This window comes from Oryx dammah, unplaced genomic scaffold (assembly GCF_014754425.2).
Source record: "Oryx dammah isolate SB20612 unplaced genomic scaffold, SCBI_Odam_1.1 HiC_scaffold_3, whole genome shotgun sequence".
Lineage (NCBI taxonomy): Eukaryota > Metazoa > Chordata > Mammalia > Artiodactyla > Bovidae > Oryx > Oryx dammah.
This window is the reverse complement of record NW_024070187.1, coordinates 100,936,171-100,950,595: the sequence shown is the minus strand read 5'-3', so window position 1 is coordinate 100,950,595 and position 14,425 is coordinate 100,936,171. Positions and strand designations below refer to the sequence as shown.

General features: G+C 36.8%; 1 protein-coding gene across 1 annotated transcript in view; it reads left to right on the top strand.

Moving 5' to 3' along the window:
• The window catches only part of KLHL8 (kelch like family member 8), a 56,211-nt gene that overhangs the window by 17,251 nt on the left and 24,535 nt on the right, over nt 1-14,425 (top strand). The window contains exon 2 of the mRNA XM_040237291.1: nt 9,023-9,373. Within this exon, the coding sequence (XP_040093225.1) occupies nt 9,167-9,373 (207 nt within the window). The 5' untranslated portion in view covers nt 9,023-9,166. The remainder of the gene's footprint in view (nt 1-9,022; nt 9,374-14,425) is intronic.

Here is a 14,425-nt window from a genome sequence, read left to right as displayed (position 1 = left end):
ATGGTTTTTCCAGTAGTCATGTATGGATGTGAGAGTTGGACTATGAAGAAAGCTGAGCGCTGAAGAATTGATGCTTTTGAACTGTGGTGTTGGAGAAGACTCTTGAGAGTCCCTTGGACTGCAGGGAGATCCAACCAGTCCCTCCTAAAGGAGCTCAGTCCTGGGTGTTCATTGAACAGACTGATGTTGAAGCTGAAACTCTAATACTTTGGCCACCTGAAGAACTGACTCATTTGAAAAGACCCTGATGCTGAGAAAGATTGAGGGCAGGAGAAGGGAACGACAGAGGATGAGATGGTTGGATGGCATCACCGACTTGATGGATATGAGTTTGGGTGGACTCTGGGAGTTGGTGATGGACAGGGAGGCCCTGGCGTTCATGGGGTCACAAAGAGTCAGACAGGACTGAGTGACTGAACTGACTGACTGACGTTAGTCTTAAAACACTATGTACACATTGTTGTGCAACACATTTCTGGAACTTTTCATCTTGCAAAACGGAAATGCGTATATCTATTGAACAATAACACTTCTTTTTCCCCACCCCTTCGCCTCTGACAAACACCATTTTATTTTTTTCCTGAGCATATGACTACTTTAGATACCAAGGGGGAAGGTGGAGGAGGGTGGGATGAATTGGGAGATTGGAAACGACATATGTACACTACTATGTATGAAACATAACTAAGGAGAACCTGCTGTATAGCACAGAGAACTACTCAGTGCTCTACGGTGACTTAAATGGGAAAGAAATCCAAAAAGAGGGGATCTATATGTATATTTATAGCTGTTTCATTTTGCTATGTCGTAGAAACTAACACAACATTGTGAAGCAACTATACTGCAGTAAAAATTACGTTAACTATTATCTTATGGTTTCTGGGAGTGAGGAATCTGGACACAACTCATCTGGGTCTTAGGATTTCGCAAGGCTGCAGTGAGGGTGCTGACTTGTGTTATCATGTGGAGGCTTAACTGTGGAACAGTCTCCTTCCAAATTCATTTAGAATGGTGGGAGAATGTCTTTGCAGCAGCGTGACTGAGGACCCTAACGTTTTACTGACAGGTGGAGAACTCCCTCAGATCCTGGGGATTGCCTGTAGTTTCTTGCCGCAGGGCTCTCTGTCCATGGCACTTGGCTCCTTAAAGGCTTGCAAGTGACCCTCTCACTTAGTCTGTTCACCCAGTCTTACAATATGCGACATAATCAAGGGAGTGGCACTTCATCACCTTTCCATATTCTATCGGTTAGAAGCAAGTCACAGCTGGTTCTTATCCTCAGGGGGATTATATGAAAGCATGACTCATTGGGGGGGGTCATCGTTCTGTGTCCACCACAGTAACTTTAAGAAGATATTAATAACTATAGTCTGTAATCTTACATTGAACATTTTGGTCCCTGTCAAAAGCTAGAAACAGTTGTTGATGTAATTAATAATAAAGAGGCTAATATAGGAAAAGACTAGTTAAGGTATTTATTATTTTCAGAAACGACATAAGTGAAGCTTCCATGCTAATACCAGTATTTGCAACATGGTTTATAATTTCATAAGTGCTTGTAAATCCATTATTGCATTTAATTTTTAGAATAGTCTTATGAAGTAGATAGATATACCTGTTTACAGATGAATAAGGTTAGCAGGGCCCTCAAAAAAAAACCTCACACATAGCCAGTAAGTGTATAATCACATATTTTAACTTAAAATCTCTGTTTCTGTCACTAAAGTAGAATGTAGCATAGAACTGTTCATGGTGTGAATACTCATCAAATATGCTTTGATAATGAGTAAATTTGACTTTATGTAAATATAGTAAGTTTGATATGAAAATAAATGAGATTTTATAATGCAAGTGTCTGTGTTCAGCAGCACTGTATCTCTAATCCTCAGAATATTTCTTTAAGATAAGTGGCTTCTCTGTTTCACAGATGAGATAACTAACGTTTTAGCGGGTTGTCATTTGCCCAAGGTTATTCATTTGGTAAATGGTGGAACCGTGAGCTGACTTCAAAATCTACCATAAGCCTGTTTCAGTCAAAATACCGTCTATTTTTGCTTTGCATCACTGGATAAAGTCCTTAAATTTTCCAGTTTGTAGCTTCTCTTTTTGGAGGTAGTGCATTCCATGTCTTAAGAGTAATGTGCTGTTGAATTGTTCTCAGATTAGATATTTTAAATCATTTTATTTATTTATTTATGGCTGTGCTGGGTTTTTGTTGCTGTGCTGGCTTTTCTCCAACTGTGGCGAGCAGGAGCCACTCTCTAGTTGTGATGTGTGGGCCTCTCATTGTGGTGGCTTCCCTTGTTGGGGAAAATAGGCTTCAGGCGTGTGGTCTCAGTAGTTGCCGCTCCCAGGCTTGAGAGCACAGGCTCAGTAGTTGCGGTGCACAGACCTAGTTGCTCCGTGGCATGTGGGATCTTCGTGGATCAGGGATCCAACCCATGTCTCCATCATTGGCTGGTGGATACTTTTACCACTGAGCCACCAGGGAAACCCCTAGATTTTTTTTATTGCAGTAAAATACACATAGCATAAAACTGTTTTTAAGTGCACATTTCAGTGATATTAAATACATTCACATTGTTATGCCATCGCCACTACCATCCATCCCTGTAACTCTTTTCATCTTATAAAACTGAAACTCTATACCCAGTAAATAAGTCCCCATTCTCCTCTCCCTACAGCCCTTGGCAAGAGTCATTATACTTTCTGTCTTTATGATTTCACTATTTGTATCTCATATAAATTGAATCATACAGTCTGTCTTTTATTTGACTTCTCTCACGTATCTTTAATGTTCTTAAACGTTCATCGACATTGTAGCAGAATAATATATTTATACCACATTTTGCTTATCCATTTATTTGTTTATGGACACTTGGATTGCTATAGTGAATAGTGCTGCTCTGAACATGGGGTTGTAAATATCTCTTTAAGACCTTGCTTTCAGACTCACAAAAGGGAAAGGAGTAGGGAGGGATAAATTAGCAGGCTGGGATTAACATATAAGGTGAAGGTGAAGTCACTCAGTTGTGTCCGACTCTTTGCAACCCCGTGGACTTCCGTCCATGGGATTCTCTAGGCAAGAATACTGGAGTGGATTGCCATTTCCTTCTCCAGGGGATCTTCCCAACCCAGGGATCGAACCCGGGTCTTCCACATTGGAGGCAGACGCTTTAACCTCTGAGCCATCAGGGAAGCCCATATATGGGATTAACATATACACACTGCCATATATAAAATAGATAACCAAGACATACTGTATAGCACAGGGAACTCTGCCCAAGGATTTTGTGTTCTTCTGGATGTATATCCAGAAGTGGGATTGCTGCATGATACAGTAATTCTATTTTAAACTTTCTGAGGAACTACCATACTGTTTTCCACAGTGGCGGTACCATTTCACACTCCCGTCAACCGCACACAAGGGTTTAAGTTTTCTGTTGATCTTTGCCACCACTCGTGGGCTTTGGTTTTAGGGTGATGCTGGCCTCGTAGAACAAATGGGGAAGTGTTTCTTCCTCTTCAATTTTTTGGAAAAGTTTGAAAAGGAAGGTATTAGTTCTTCTTTAAATGTTTGGTAAAATGTACTGGTGAAGTCATAAGGTCCAGGGCTTTTATTTGTTGGGAGATTTTGATTACTGATCAGCCTCTTTACTAGTTATAGGCCATAGTTACAGAAATAAAAAACAGATTTTCTATTTCTTTGTGATTTAGTGTTGATAGGTTTTGTGTTTCTAGGGACTTGTCCTTTTCTCTAGGTTATCCAATTTGTACAGTTCATAATTTTCTCTTACAGTGTTTTTTGATTCTTTAGAATCAGTAGGCTCTATACAGTCAACAAAAACAAGACCAGGAGCTGACTGTGGCTCAGATCATGAACTCCTTACTACCAAATTCAGACTCAAATTGAAGAAAGTAGGGAAAACCGCTAGACCATTCAGGTATGACTATACAGTGAAAGTGAGAAATAGATTTAAGGGCGTACATCTGATAGTTAGAGTGCCTGATGAACTATGGAATGAGGTTCGTGACATTGTACAGGAGACAGGGATCAAGACCATCCCCATGGAAAAGAAATGCAAAAAAGCCAAATGGCTGTCTGCTGAGGCCTTACAAATAGCTGTGAAAAGAAGAGAGGCGAAAAGCAAAGGAGAAAAGGAAAGATATAAGCATTTGAATGCAGAGTTCCAAAGAATAGCAAGGAGAGATAAGAAAGCCTTCTTCAGCGATCAATGCAAAGAAATAGAGGAAAACAACAGAATGGGAAAGACTAGAGATCTCTAAGAAAATTAGAGATACCAAGGGAACATTTCATGCAAAGATGAGCTCGATAAAGGACAGAAATGGTATGGACCTAACAGAAGCAGAAGATATTAAGAAGAGGTGGCAAGAATACATGGAAGAACTATACAAAAGAGATTTTCATGACCCAGATAATCATGATGATGTGATCACTTATCTAGAGCCAAACATCTTGGAATGTGAAGTCAAGTGGGCCTTAGAAAGCATCACTACGAACAAAGCTAGTGGAGGTGATGGAATTCCAGGTGAGGTGTTTCAAATCCTGAAAGATGATGCTGTGAAAGTGCTGCACTCAATATGCCAGCCAATTTGGAAAACTCAGCAGTGGCCACAGGACTGGAAAAGGTCAGTTTTCATTCCAATTCCAAAGAAAGGCAATGCCAAAGAATGCTCAAACTACCGCGCAATTGTACTCATCTCACATGCTAGTAAAGTAATGCTCAAAATTCTCCAAGCCAGGCTGCAGCAATACGTGAACTGTGAACTCCCTGATGTTCAAGCTGGTTTTCGAAAAGGCAGAGGAACCAGAGATCAAATTGCCAACATCCGCTGGATCATGGAAAAAGCAAGAGAGTTCCAGAAACACATCTATGTCTGCTTTATTGACTATTCCAAAGCCTTTGACTGTGTGGATCACAATAAACTGTGGAAGAGATGGGAATACCAGACCACCTGACCTGCCTCTTGAGAAATCCGTATGCAGGTCAGGAAGCAACAGTTAGAACTGGACATGGAACAACAGACTGGTTCCAAATAGGAAAAGGAGTACGTCAAGGCTGTATATTGTCACCCTGCTTATTTAACTTCTACGCAGAGTACATCATGAGAAACGCTGGACTGGAAGAAACACAAGCTGGAATCAAGATTGCCGGGAGAAATATCAATAAGCTCAGATATGCAGATGACACCACCCTTATGGCAGAAAGTGAAGAGGAGCTAAAAAGCCTCTTGATGAAAGTGAAAGAGGAGAGCGAAAAAGTTGGCTTAAAGCTCAACATTCAGAAAACTAAGATCATGGCATCTGGTCCCATCACTTCATGGGAAATAGATGGGGAAACAGTGGAAACAGTGTCAGACTTTATTTTTTGGGGCTCCAAAATCACTGCAGATGGTGATTGCAGCCATGAAATTAAAAGACGCTTACTCCTTGGAAGAAAAGTTATGACCAACCTAGATAGTATATTCAAAATCAGAGGCATTACTTTGCCGACTAAGGTCCGTCTAGTCAAGGCTATGGTTTTTCCAGTGGTCATGTATGGATGTGAGAGTTGGACTGTGAAGAAGGCTGAGCACCGAAGAATTGATGCTTTTGAACTGTGGTGTTGGAGAAGACTCTTGAGAGTCCCTTGGACTGCAAGGAGATCCAACCAATCCATTCTGAAGGAGATCAGCCCTGGAATTTCTTCGGAAGGAATGATGCTAAAGCTGAAGCTTCAGTACTTTGGCCACCTCATGCGAAGGGTGGACTCATTGGAAAAGACTCTGATGCTGGGAGGGATTGGGGGCAGGAGGAGAAGGGGACGACAGAGGATGAGATGGCTGGATGGCATCACGGACTCGATGGACGTGAGTCTGAATGAACTCCGGGAGACGGTGATGGACCGGGAGGCGTGGCATGCTGCGATTCTTGGGGTCGCAAAGAGTCGGACACGACTGAGCGACTGAACTGAACTGAGAATCAGTAGTAATGTCCCCATTTTCATTTCTGGATATAGTGATTTGAGCCTTCTCTTTTTTCTTAATCTATCTAGCTGAAGTTTTGTCAATTTTATCTTTTCAGGGAACCAGCTTTTAGTTTGATCGATTTTCCTCTGTTTTTCTGTTCTCTATTTCATTTCTCTTTGCTCTAATCTTCATTATTTCCTTCCTTCTGCTAGGTTTGGGTTTAGTTTATTCCTCTTTTTCTAGTTCCTAAAGTTTTAAAATTAGGTTGTTGATTTGAGATGTCTTTTTTTTCCCCCCAAGTGTTTTAAAATTGTAAACTTCCCCTTGAGTGCTACTTTTGCTGCATTTCATGAGTTCAGCATGTTGTTTTTGTTTTCATTTGTCTCTAAATATTTTCTAATTTCCCTGTGATTTCATCTTTGATCCATTAGTTTACAATATATTAATTTCCACAATTTCATAAATTTTTCATTTTTCTGTTACTCATTTCCAAATTCATTGTGAAGTGATTAGAGAAGAGACTTGGTGTGATACCTATCTTTTAAAATCTATTGAGTCTCAATTTATGGCCTCACATGTGGTCTCTTGTGGAAAATGTCCCATGTGCTTGCACTCGAGAAAAATGTGTATTCCGCTGTTGTTGAGTAGAGTATATGTTGAGTTCTGTATATGTGTGTTAGATCTAGTTGGTTTATTTATGTTAAGTCTGTTGAAATCTTCAGCTATTAACTGTAGGACTGTCTATTTCTCTGTTTCTTAGTTTTTATTCCATATATCTTCTTGCTGTATTGAACCTTTTATTAATATGTAATTTCCTTTTTTGTTCTTGTAACATTTTTGATTCAGTCTTATTTTTGTCTAATACTAGTGTAGCTGTTTTTGCTGTCTTTTGGTTACTATTTGCATGAAATCTTTCTTCAGTCTTTTCCATTTCAACTGCTTTGTCCCTTTGGATTGCAAACGAGGCTTGTATAGACAGCATATAATTCGACCATGTGTTTTTATTTATTTTGCCAAAATTGGAACATTTAATCCATTGACATTTGGTGTTACCAAAATTACAGTAATGGTAGCTTTTTACATTAATAACTTGTTAAAAATTCATCTCTCAGATACAAAAAGTACAGTTACAAACTGCTGTTACAGTAATACTAGCTTTCATCATTATCCATGTATATTACTTTCATATTCATGTGGCTTTGAGTTACTGTCTAGTATTCCTTCATTTCTTTCATCTGTAGGACTTCCTTGAATTGCAGGCCAGGTCTAGTGATCTTGAACTCCATCAGCTTTTGCTTACCTGGGAATATCTTAACTTCTCTCTCACTTTTGAAGGACAGTTTTGCTAAATATAGATTCTTGGTTGACAGATTTTGTCTTTTAGTACTTTGAATATATCTGCCCATTATCTTTTGGCCTCCAAAGTTTCTGATGTGGAATCCACTGATAAACTTCCTGAGGATCACTTGTATGTGATGATTCACTTCTCTTGTTTTCAAGATTCTTCTTTATCTTTTTGAAACTTTGACTATAATATGTCTCTTTGAGTTCATGTTTTTTGGAACCCGTTAGATGTTTATGTCTTTCATAAGATTTGGAAAGTTTTCAACTATTATTTCTATGCACTTTCCTCTGTCTCTTACTCATCCAGGACTCCCATGATGTGAATGTTGGTCTGTTTGATGTCCCACAGGTCCCTTAAGTGCTGTTTATGTTTCTTCAATATTTCTGTTCCTCAGGCCTGGTAATTTTCTTTGTTTTAATTTCAAGTTTGCTGAGTCTTTTCTACCTGTCCAGGTCTGCCTTCAAACCTCTCTAATGAATTCTCAGTTTCAGTTACTGTACTTTTAAGTTCCAGAATCTCTTGATGATTGCTTTTTAGGTTTTCTGTTGCTCTACTGATAGTTCCATTTTGTTAACATGAATGACTGTACACACCTTCCTTTAGTTCTTTGAGTATCTTTAAGACAATGGTTTTAAAATCTTTGAAAGAGAGCTAATGGAATTTATCCCAGACAGAGACAGTTTCTGATTATTTATTTTTTCCCTTGAATAGCCCATACTTTCCTATTTCTTTGTATGCCATGTGATTTTTTTTTTTTTTTTGGTTATTGAATACTAGACATTTGAATCTAATAATGTGATAACCCTAGAAACCAGATCTTCCCTATTCCTTAAGATTTGATGTTTTTTGTTATTGTTTGGCCTTTTGTTGCAGGCTGTCTCTACACTGAAGATCACCCTGAGGTATAAACCTAAGGTCTTTTCAAGTTTTTTTCTGAGCCTTTTCCTGGGCATGCATGGTCACTTTATAATTTTCTGTGCATATGCAGTTGTTTCTTAGTGCCTTAGTCTTTAGTATTTTGCTTGTAAAGGGGGAAGAAGCAGAAAATGAAGGAGTGAAGGGCACCAGCCTTTAAAATCTGGAATTCACTTCAGATGAGAGGGAGGGACTTGAAACGATGGGAGAAGGTGGAATAGCAATGGTGGCCAACCCCTTGTTTGCACCTCTGTGATCAGAAATAGCAGGCAACAATCAGAGGAGAGATCCCTCATTTCGGAGGACAGAGTCCTTTTTGCCTGCGGTGGCTCCTGCAAACTCTGCAAGCTGCTCTGGGACAGCTGCTACTACTTGGCTGAGGGTGGGCAGCTGCTACTGTACAAAGAGCTGAAATTGACCAAAATTAATTGTAACTTACTGACTTAGTCCTCTTCCTGGAAGTTGTAAGCCTTCAGCAGACTTCAGAGTTCCACAGTAGTTACATCAGGCGGATTCTACTGGTGCAATTGTTGTCCATGTGGGAGACAGATTCCTCGTGCTTCTGCTCTACCATCGTCCCATAATTTTCCAATTAGATTTTAAAAGAGTCCCTTCACTCATACCATTAGCTGAGGTGGTTAACATAACATTTAGTGTAAAAATACAAAGTCACTTGCTGTTTTTTCAGCAGCAATTTATATGGTCATATTACATATATAGGTAAACTATAATTTCTAGTAATTTTGAGAGGTTGTTTTTTAATGTGTATTCTGTTATTTATTTCAATCTCAGCAAATTGGACAGTGGCATTTGAGTAGTTTTTGAAAACTGTGAAGTTTAGTGGATTGCATCTACCTTCTGCCTTCTCCCCATCCTTTACAAAAGAATAAATGGGATGTTTCAGAAGAGAGCTGTATTAAAAGAAGAGTGTTGCAAATGGCTTCAGAAGCTGTGAATGCAAAACAGGCTAGGAATCGCTTCACAAAGGGGAAAAGACAACAGCAAATAAAGAACAGATCTTCACTTGGTGATGGTGATGGAGAAGACTCCTTTCTCTTTGAAGCAAATGAAGCTTGGAAAGATTTTCATGGTTCTCTTCTTCAGTTTTATGAAAATGGAGAACTCTGTGATGTCACACTAAAGGTCAGACTGCCTTTTTTTCTTTATTTTTTCAATCTCTTCGGTGTATTATGTAAAATCATGGTTTCTATAACCACACAAGGCAAAGTTTTGGTGCTGTACTTACAATCAGAATGGTTTTATTTTCAGTCCTTTATTCTGTTGAAGGGGAAGGGACATAAGTAAGGGTAAGTAAAGGGAACTTAACCTAAGAAAAATTACTAGTTAAATGTTGATATTCACTGTTTCTTAGTTTCACTTCTGAAAGTTCTGGAGCCCTAAAACAAATATTTATTATTTGTAAAATGAATAAATTACTGCTGACCAGATAAGCTTTTAATTTCAAAGTCTTGATGTACTCACTTACTCTTGATGTTGTTTAGAAGTCAGAATGTTTTGTCGTGTATGTAGCTGCACTAATGTTTTACTGCATGTTCCTATTCTGGTGCAAGCATACCTCTCTTTTTTTACATTTTGGTTTATTTCCTTTTACAGATAATGCATTTTTGTTTGGATTTTTGTTTTGTTTTTTACAGATTGAAGGTTTGTGGCAACCCTGAGTTGTTAGATGATAGTTAGGATTTTTGAGTCTTTTAAACATGATTTCTCTATGCAGTGGCAAACCAAAAAAAATCATTTGATATGCTTTATTTTGGTGGTCTGGAACTAAACCTGCAATATCTCCGAGATATGCCTGTAATTTAATCTGTTTGAATATTATCATTTTTAAGTGAGATTGTTTATTTATACCTGATGGTGAACTAGACTTGGATGAAAAAAACTTCAGTAAGCTGTTTCAAAGGTTTTGTTGCTCTGCTACCCAAAACAGTTTTAATAAAATTGGAAAATTGATAAAGTAGTGTGATAAAGCCTGTATTCTGATTATTTCTCATTGCTCATTTAAAGTACTTACTATTATTCTTATCTCTCATTGTGATATTAAGCTTTTTTGAGGATTTGTGTGCATCCATGCAGAATTTTTTAACATGAGGTTTGCCCCTTTGGGATCTGTTAGATTCTGCTTTCTGCTCCTGATCAGTCAGGTCTTAGAGCTCAGAGTTGTTGGGATTGAGGACATCCTTGGAGAATCAGATCAGGGGACATTCAGCAAAAATCTATAAACTGAATGCATAAATTCTGAGTTTCAGGCTCAGAATGTCCAGGAGTATAGAGTTATACTGTAAATAAATGACCTATATTCTCTTTAATTCTTAAACTTTTGGTGTCTTTACATATTTCTAGGTCCTAAGATATTGAGAAGAAGACCATTAAATAATTTTACTGACTTTATATGAAATTTAGCCTTGTATACATTTTAACGAAGGAACACCTAAACTCTTTGATTTGTACAGTATATTATGTTCAGTTTAATTGCTGTTGTTCTAATTTTCAACCATACTGTGAAATTCAGTGACCCACACTAGCTTTGGCAAAAATAAAAATGTGAAATAGATTATTTGAATTTAATAAATTATCAGTTCAGTGTATCAGTATAAGCTGGAAAATAAATATTATTGACTGTGTCAGTATATAATTTTTAATAACTACTGCATATAAACTTTCTTAAGTGAGAAGTATGGATATAGCCATTTTAGGGCAAGCAATAACTGATCTCATAACTTTTCTTTGTTTTATTGTGTGACTTCAGCAATAGGTTGAAATGAAAACTTGAAAAGAATCTATAGGGGAAGCCCCAAAATGCTACATTTGAAGCAGTGACAGAGGTCATTTAGGAATGAAAAACTTCATAATTTTATGATTCTAATTTTTCAACTGTAAAATTAAGATTAGATTTTTGTGAAGAACAAGTGAGTTAACATGTGAACCCTTAGAACAGTGCTTAATACATTAAATAATAAGTAATAAATTCTTGGGATCATTATGTGTACTACTGTTATTGTTCCAAAGAGATCAGATAATGCTGCTATGGTATATTCTGTTCCTGTCATTAGGAGGAATTAGTCTTTTAGCAGATCTGTTATTGGATTTATTTCTTAATTCTAATACAATATTTCTTAAACTTTCAGAGTTTAACTATCATATAATAAAACAACTAAACCCAGTAGGATTATGGGTAGTTTGTAATGCTTTGCTCAATATAAACTTCACTTTTTACATTCATATAACCTTGAGGATTATACTTTGATGTATTCATCTCCTTTTTCCTATTAGCATGCTTCCTTTGATCATTATTGCTTTTAGGACAAACATTTCAGAAAGGCAGTTATCAAAATTTGTTTTATTATTCATATGTAAGGCCATTAGTGTGTTTTTAAATTTCAAAGTGAGCACCTAAATTGGAAACAAGTAAGTTCATTCAACAGATTATTTACTAAGGTTTTAATACAGTACATAGAGAGTATAAATAAATCTTGAATAATATGCTATACTTGCATTGAGGGAGTTTAAGGTTTAGCTGGAGATAGACATACAGCTAACTAAAAAACAATTTAGTAACTGTCATTTTATGACATTTTTATGGAAGCAAAAGACAGGTCTGTTAATTATGCCTGAGAGGTGATTGGAAAGGCTTCACATAGGAGATTATATATTATCTTAAGGTCATGCTAGGTTTACCAGAAAGGTAAAACTTATTTATATATTATGTTTGTTAGTGAAAATAGTTTTAAACAACATATCTCTTGGTAACACTAAAATTATAAATGCGGGAAGATTCTTAAGGGCAACAGTTTGGTTGGGGAACAGACAAAGGGAAATTGTCTCAGAAGGGGTATTGCATAGCACTCATAATACTTAGATTATGTGTCACAGATCAACAAGAATAGCATCTGCAAAGATGCTTTTATTTATGCTTTATTTAGTCTGAGGAAATGTCATTGTCCTTTTAATTTTTTTTTCATTGTCCTTTTTAAAGATCATGGTTAATTTACCTGAAGAGGTTGATAGAGATTATTAAAGGAGGACAACCCCTTCCATCATCTCTTGATGCCACCACTGAGATATGTTTCATTCATATTATTTAGCTTCTTATTTTGAAACTGCATGTTTCTGTGATGTTTAAAATTTTTTTTTAAATATTTATTTATTTGGCTTCACCGGGTCCTAGTTGTGGCATGGGGGAATCCAGTTCCCCAACCAGGGACTGAACCCAGATCCTTGCATTGGGAGCACCAAGTCTTAGCCACTGGACCACCAGGGAAGTTCCTGTGATTTTTTTTTTAATAAGTATTTATAGGATTCTAATGAACATGTTCAAGACTCTAAAGTGTTATAATTATTTGCCATCAAAACTTTCAGCTGGTCAGGTAAGAATAGTGCTCTGAAAGATTGCAGAGAAACAAAATATTTGAGCTCCATTAGAGTAGTGTACTTCCAAGAGGTAAAAATGATAAAAGTTATTATCCTTATAAATGTAACAGTTCCTGACTGGAGAGCAGACATAACCTAATAAAAGAAATGATAAAGGAGAAAGTGATTTTATATTTAACACTTAAGTATTCTATGTTAACTCTAATAAAATGATATCACTTCTACTTTTGTCCGTTCAACTAGTCAGTCAGTATTTTGATTTTTTTTTTCATATTGCTCAGAAGGGATATTTGAATATTTATATCCATAGATCCTTGTTTATTTGATCACCAAAATGCTACCTAAAATTTATTATTTTCATTGTGCAAGTTTTTTAAGTAAATGTGATATAACACTGTAGAACAGTCAATGTGATATGGTAATTCACTGCAAGTCAAGACATTTTCGAGTCTTAAACATTTAACCCCTTCTTGACTTTGACAGTTAAACATGGTTTGGCTACTCAGACTGATTAAAATTGCGGGATTATTGAAAAAGCTAGGTAATTGAGCTAAATAGGCAAAATTACTACATGGGATTAAACTGAAAAATTAAAATACAGCTTATAAATGGATGTAAAAGGAGACTTGGGTATATAGGCTTTTTCCCTCTTGCTTTGTGTCTCAGGGACTTTTATTTCAATGTAGTCCTCAGACATTTAGTTTGAGTTACTGTTAAGTGGCATAACTGTAAACATTTCAACTTAATGTATATTTTAGTTTTTGTTTTAATGTTTTTTTTTTAATTTAGTATGTTTTCAACAATTCATGTTAATGGGATTATATAATTAATACTTAGAAATGAAGTAAATCCATGTAAGAACAGTTTGTAAAAGAATAGTTCACAGGATAGCCAAGTTTTTTAAAAGTACTAAAAATGTAAAAATTAAATCAGTTGAAAAATTGTTCAGTTATTGGGGCTTCCTACATGGGTCGGTGGTAAAGAACATGCCTGCCACTGCAAGAGACACAGATTAGATCCTGGTCGGGAAGATTCTCTGGAGGAGGGAATGGCAACCCACTCCAGTACTCTTGCCTAGAGAATCTCATGGACAGAGGAGCCTGGCGGACTACAGTCCATGGGGTCACAAATAGTCGGACGTGACTGAGCAACTCAAAGGGCATTTATAAGCAAAACCATTTTGTATCTTGTAACATTCCTTAGGCCTTTTCTTTCGAAGTTCTTATTTTAAAATCAGTTCCCAGATAATGAAACACAACTGTATTACATAATCACAGTGTTACATGGAAACAGGATAATTGCTAAAACACCACTATCTTATTACTTATTGATTAATATACAGTGCTGGAAAAACTGAGTACCTACTATGTTAAAAAGATAAATGTAAGAGGTACAAACTTATGTATGGAATAAGTACAAGGAAATGTTGTACAACATGGGGAATATAGCCAATATTTTATAATAACTGTAAGTAGAATATTACATAGGATGAGATGGTTGGATGGTATCACCAACTCAGTGGACACAAGTTTGTGCAAGCTCTGGGAGTTGGTGATGGACAGGAAAGCCTGACATGCTGCAGTCCATGGGGTCGCAAAGAGTCGGACACAATTGAGTGACTTAACTGAAGTAGAATATAACCTTTAAAAATTGTGAATCATAACATTGCACACCTGTAACATACAGCAACTATACTTCAATAAAAAAGATATGTCCTCTCAGTATCAAGAACTTCTAGATGGAAATAGATTTGTAAAAACATAAAGCTGTGAGTACCTGGAGTATGTATGGAATATTAGAATGATT